The 6863-nt window shown below is 43.3% G+C and overlaps 1 protein-coding gene across 2 annotated transcripts in view; it reads right to left on the bottom strand.

The window, feature by feature from the left end:
- Positions 1–247: 247 nt before the first annotated feature.
- LOC137434233 (intraflagellar transport protein 27 homolog) overlaps positions 248–6863 on the bottom strand; it is a 91536-nt gene continuing 84920 nt past the window's right edge. Inside the window, exon 7 of one of the 2 annotated variants that reach the window (XM_068127031.2) lies at positions 248–603. In XM_068127031.2, the coding sequence (XP_067983132.2) occupies positions 505–603 (99 nt within the window). In that variant the 3' untranslated portion in view covers positions 248–504. The remainder of the gene's footprint in view (positions 604–6863) is intronic. The other variant, XM_068127032.2, reaches the window with a different exon arrangement.

Raw genomic sequence — 6863 nt, 5'->3', positions numbered from 1 at the left:
AAGAACGAAACGTCATAACTGGGTTAAGGGTTAAGTTAATATGCTGTTAAACAAGGGTTAAGAACCATGTGCCGATCCTCACCAGGATGGAGCCGAGTGCACGGACGACCGCAAAGTTCAAATTTCATCACCGATACAAAAAGAACGAAACGTCATAACTGGGTTAAGGGTTAAGTTAATATCCTGTTAAACAAGGGTTAAGAACCATGTGCCGATCCTCACCAGGCAAAGGGCAATGCACGATGACTCTCGGTTCATTGACTCAAATGTTTATTTCTCAAGGTGAAAAAGGCGAGATTAAGCAATGGAAAAGTACAAACCTGAAGATAAGAATCTACACAACAATTTTTTTTTTTAATATCATAGATCAAACTATGAGAGAAACATTATATGCTTGCACTGCACATGGCAGATAGTAATCATGGCAGCACAACAACAGAGGGTGGCGGAAGGTCGGTGAGGGGGTAAGGAGGGTGACGAGGAGGAAATTGAGGTGAGGTGATATCAAATAAGCATACGAGCTTGCTCTACTCGCTCCTCGTAGAAACGGTGAAACGCATCTGCCAGAAAGCTGAAGGGCGCATCACAGTTCAACATCTCTTTCTGTAACAAACAGGAAGACAAGGACCTCGGTCTCAACCAGATACCTCATTTGATCTCTGCAGCAAGTTCATAATCGCTCTCCTTCCCAAACCCTCCTTCAGAGGATGATTATATTCGCTGTCCCATTATCATGCTGATAAAGGAACGCATCACTTGTCCAAAGCAAACGTGGCCATAAAACATTCGATGTCTTCACTGCACCCGACTACTTTGCTCGACCATCGCTATCCATTTGTTCATCCCTTCCTTTTCGAACGCTCCATTCCTTATTCATCTGACCCTCCCCACAGTCCTGGCATCCCGCTCCATTCCTTATTCACCTGACCCTCCCCACAGTCCTGGCATCCCGCTCCTTTCCGAAACAATCACCTTATTGCTCCGACCACTCCACTGCTCGTGATCACATTTGTCAATAATAAACACATAGCAGCAACCAAACCCCATTTCTCATTTCACGGGCTCGAGGGATAAAAATCAAATTAGAAAATGCAACACCAGTGGATACACAAATTAACAGGTGTAAATGAATGCATTGCAGATTCGGACGAGCTCAAGAGGGTGTGATGAAAAACCGAGGCACAATGTTATTACCTCCACGACCAAAGGTGGAGGGAGGTTATGTTTTCACCCCTGTCTGTTTGTCTGTCTGCCTGTGAGCAGGATATCTCAAAAAGTTATGCATGGATGTGGGCAAAACTTGGTGGACGGGTTGGGAGTGTGACGAGGATTAATCCATTTGATTTTGGAGAAGATGCTAATCGAGAATTTTTAAAGTCATTCTTCACAGTTGAGAGACGAGGCCAAAAACGATACAAAAACAAATTTAAACAAGTACACATACATTCAAAGTACACCGCCCCATGCCAAATAATTAAATATGCTGCAGCGCGGCATTGCCGGGGCGCCTCCGGCGCCCGGCAATACCGCAGTGCAGCTCATTGAGGCTGCATTGGGAGGGAGAGGTGTACACTAATTGATTGATTAATTGTATAATTAAAATCAATAAAAGATTATCACAAAATATTTTCATAATCAATTGGCTAATCGCATAACTAAACCACTAGTGCTTCATCCGAAGATGTATCTTTTAGAAATTTAATTAAATAAGTCATTTATAAAAAATTAAATAATTAATTGATTACTCAATAAATAATTAATCGATTAATCAATAAATACTTAATAGATGAAATGATTAATCAATAAATCAAAAATATCCTTGATAGCCACATCACTTGGTCACTCATGTCCAAATATTAGCTTCCCAGCTCAAAAGGTGCCTGAGATATTGGCCAAATGAGAAAGAAAATAAATAAATGATTAATAATGAAAATAAATAAATAATAATCATAAAAAAATTAAATTATTAATCAATTTGGTCAGAGAACACATAAACTACCACTATTTCATCAGAATCTGTAACTTAAAAAAAAAAAATTTTTTTGTCATTAATCGAATAATTAAATAATTAATCGATTAATTGATTAATTAATAAATCAAAAATATCCTTTGCAGCCAAATCACCTGGTCATTGGCATGTCCAAATATCAGCTTCCTAACTCAAAAGGTGCCTGAGTTAATAATGGTCAGAAGATAAATGAAATTTAATTAATTAAATAAGTACTTAATTAAACGCTAATAATTAAATAACTCCTCAATTAATTGATTATTCAAAAAACAAAAAATACCGTATTTGACAAAGGACTTGCTCACTACTGTGCCGAAATTTCAGCTTCCTAGCTCAAAGGATGGCTGAGATATCGTCCGGACAACCAAGAAAACAAACAAGAAACCAGAGTGAAAACTGAGTACTCTCTTTCAGCGTGCGTCACTGCCGAGCCCCCTTCGGTGCCCGGCAATGACGATTTGCAATGCCTGGAGGTGGCATAGGAAAGGAGCGGTGTACAATTAACTGGTATGGACTATTTCATTTTGGAGAGGAAACCCAATGAACATGTACAGGTACACACCGCCCTACTCGTTTTCTGTGACACTTTGGGGTCTTCGACATCCAGAACCTAAATGCAAACGGAACAGCCGGCTTTATGTCCCCATTAAAAGCAGAATGGCGCTTTTAGTGGGGCAGCGCCCACTGCTGGCAATGAACCAAAGGAAGTTATTTCAAATAAATTGCACTCCGTCGGAGATTCAACCCCGAGCGACATATATGTATAAGAACGGTCAGTCATATACTAAGATTTCTGCATATAGTACTTTGGCCCAGTTGCATGAAATTCCCTTATCCTTAAGGAAAGATTTACCTTAAGGTACACTGCGTGTCCTCAGCGATGGATTTCCTTAAGCGCTGTTGCATAAACAACCCTCAAGATATCCTCAAGTAAGAATTTCTTTAGGGTTGAGGAAATCCTTAGAAGCAGTTGCTATGCCAGGCAACCAATCAGATTAGAGATAGGAAGAGGTGTCCGAAAGCAAGAACCCGAAATGAACACGTGATTTTCAATGATGCTTATTATATGTTGCATGGGGAACATGTGCTTTTGGATGGGGGAGGAATAAAATGATTCTTGTGTAAAATTCATTTGATTTTCATTGAGCATTTTATTGTAAATGTGTTAATGTCTGCAGTAAATGTTTGGAAACTTTCCGAGAATGGTGAAAGTGTGAAATTATGAAAGTGAAATATGAGTGCGAAAAAAAAGCAAAATGTTCTGGATGTCATGAAAGAGTGGCAATGTTAACGGGGTCACTGTGCCGCCACTCAGAGCAAGTTTCACAATGTACAATCATTTGTCAATTGTGGAAGCATTGTTCTATCGAGCTGCGATAATCGTCCTCTTCATGACCAATCTCCATGAAGAGCTCCTTTTGGAAGCTCAAAAGTTGATGTAAAAGGACGGACCGGGGGCGGGGGGGGATTGGTTGCCTATATTTATGGCTATCATGGCTGCAAGAGGAGGCCTCCGTGACTTTGAGGGGTGATTGTTGGGGGGTGTTTGACAAGAGCTTCAGTGACAAAGACAGCCCAACTTGCTGATGTATCACAAGCAACTGTGTCGAATGTGATGTTGGCATGGAACTCTGAGGGTAACACATCATCAACAAAAGGCAACAGTGGGCGGAAGCGCATACTCCAGGATCGAGATATCCATGCAGTGATTTGAAGTGCAAGGCAAAACAGGCGAGTAACTACAGATCAAATGACTGAAAATTTAAACCTTGGGCATGAGCAGCGAGTTTCATTTAAAAAAAATGTCTGCCGGAAACTCCACAGAGAGGGATACCATAGTTGGGTTTCAGTGCACAACCCGCTCATAATTCCTGGCACCGTATGTTTGAAGTCCAGTGGTGCAATGAGCACAGGTAATGGACTACCGAGCAGTGTAGAAATGTGATATGGTCAGATGAATCATCCTTCACCATGATCTAGACAAATGGATGAGTGCACGTGTGGCGCCAACCTAAGGAATTCTACAACTCAGAGTGCTTGGTTCCAACAGTGAATGGTTCTGGTGGTTTTGTAATGTTTTTGGGTGCATTTTCCTGGCATAGTTTGGGTGCAGTCATTCCCTTAGAAGGCAAGGTCAATGCCAATCATTACTTTGTAATCATCTTCTCGCTCATCAAGTACCAAATGATCATCTTCACCCCATGTTGCAGCATTTATTTCCTGCCGGGAGGGGTGTCTTCCAGGATGACAATGCCCCCCCTCCCCCCCATCGACAAAGCACGTTGAATCACACAATGGTTTGATTAACAAGACACTGATGCTATCTATGTCATGTCATGGCCTTCTCATTCACCAGATCAGAACCCGATCAAGCATCTATAGAGTACTAGCAGAAGTACCCGGCATTGGCGGGGGAGGGGAGGGGGAGGGGAGGGAAACGGGGGGGGGGGGGGAGCGAGCCCCTTGGCAAAGCGAGCGATTTTTTTTTTCATAGCGTCATACCGTCATAGCGTTCACAGCGTCATAGCGTTTCATAGCGTCATAGCGATTTTTTTTTCATAGCGTCATAGCGTCATAGCGTTCATAGCGTCATATCGTTCATAGCGTCATAGCGTTTCATAGCGTCATAGCGATTTTTTTTTCATAGCGTCATAGCGTCATAGCGTCATAGCGGTCATAGCGTCATAGCGTTTCATAGCGATTTTTTTTTTCATAGCGTCATAGCGTCATATCGTTCATAGCGTCATATCGTTCATAGCGTCATAGCGTCATAGCGTTCATAGCGTCATCACGTGATCGCTCTGAGCGAATCAGCGCCCACCTGCTCTGATTCTGTTGATTCCGTGCGCTGAAATGCGCTGAGGTAAATATGAATAAAAAATATGGATCGTCAAATATTTTGAGTTCGGCCATGTTCGTCCCACGCTCAATGGCCATGTCTATGTCAAATATCAAGCACGTAAGCCTCTCCGTTTAGGAGTCTATCGGTAACATTACACACACACACACACACACACACACACACACACACACACACACACACACACACACACACTGTGTTTTATATATACAGTGAAACCTTGACTTACGAGTTTAATTCGTTCTGTGACGGAGCTCGTAACTCAATTTGCTCGTTTCTCAAATCAAATTTCCCCATTAAAATGCATTGAAATGCTATTAATCCGTTCCAGCCCGCCAAAAACCACACCAATTTTTTTTTTTATATACAGTATATATAAAAATATCTCGCGCTTTATATTTCACCTGTATGCAGCATACAAGTTGGCAGGATGGCCTGGACTGGAGGTACGCACACTTGACTCTAAACTGTCCAGCCTGGGTTTGAATCCCGACCCAGCTATAACCTGTCATGTCGGTGTTTCACAGGCAGGGTGATTCATCAATGTGTGTACCGCTAAACTGGGCGCCCCATTTGCGTCCCATTAGTTGTTGGATGTTAAGGATCTCACCGTGTCTTCCACAAAGAGAAGGCGAGCTATCGCCGGCACTCTGAACAGGTTGTGGCCTGGCATGCTCTTCTCCTCTGCCGTTATATACGTCCTCCTCGGCATCTTTTTCCAGAAGAGCCCTGTCTCGTCACAGTTGAAGATTTGCTGGGGGATGTATCGTTCGGCTTCTATCAGTTCGGCAAAAGTTATAATAAAATCTTCAGCTGCCTTCACATCCGAGCTTGCTGCCTCACCATGCCTGACGACGGAGTGAATGCCGGTCCTCTTCTTAAAATTATCAAACCATCCCCAACTGGCTTTGAATGACTCTTCCGATGCCTCGTCCGTTGATGTTCCCGCCGTCTGCTGCACCAAATCCCCGTAAATGTCTCGGGCCTTCTCACAGATGATGCTCTCGGTCACGGTATCTCCTGCGAGCTGCTTCTCCGTCAACCACACAAACAACAACTTCTCCATCTCTTCATGGACAGAGGTCCGGAGCTTTGAAATAATCGTAACGCCCTTGGCTGGCGTTATAGCCTTTATCGACTCCTTCTGCTTCAAAATCGTGCATATCGTAGAAGTACTACGATCGTACTGCCTCGCCAAGTCGACAACACGCACACCTCGCTCATGTTTTTCGACGATTGCGTGTTTTATATCCAAGCACATCATCCTCTTCTTCTTCTCAGTACTGCCCTTGGCACTCAATTTCTTAGGACCCATGGTTAAAACTAAGAAATTTTCCAAAATAACCAAAATGCGAAAACAAAGCAGCAGCGATATCCGGCAGAGATGCTTGCACGGCAAGATAACCACGTGACCGGAACCCACCTGGTGGCGGGTGGCGTAAGCTCGTAACTCAGATCTCGGCTCGCATCACAAAGCAAAAAACCGCCCGAGCGACGGCTCGTATCTCGGAAAACTCGTAAGTTGGTGCACTCGTAAGTCAAAGTTTCACTGTATATAGATTATGAAACGATGCCTGAGACAGCGCTTTCCACCTCCATCAAACAGGTACGAGTTGATTGCCTTTCTTGTGGAAGAATGGTGCCACATCCCTCCTGCAGAATTCCAGACGCTGGTGGACTCTATGCCATGGCGCGTACAGGCCGTACTGGCTGCATGTGGTGGTCCAATGCTCTATGAAGTGACTTTACATTGGTATTTCAATTTTATTTGTCCACTACCTGTAGGTTTGCGCAGAATTTCAAGTTTTAATTAAGCAGCAATCCAGAGATGACAACCATAAAGCAATTTAAGATGTCACTTCAAATAAGACTGTACGTCTTGAACCATTTGTAGAAGTCTCACTCAAATCACACAGGTTTACGAGCAGCGTTCTACGTCACGGCTAGCATGGATGTTTGCGTGAAGGGAGCGAGTGCCTAGTGGGTGTACATGAG

This window comes from Myxine glutinosa, chromosome 10 (genome assembly GCF_964187855.1).
Source record: "Myxine glutinosa chromosome 10, kmMyxGlut1.1, whole genome shotgun sequence".
Lineage (NCBI taxonomy): Eukaryota > Metazoa > Chordata > Myxini > Myxiniformes > Myxinidae > Myxine > Myxine glutinosa.
This window is presented reverse-complemented; position numbering and strand designations above follow the sequence as displayed.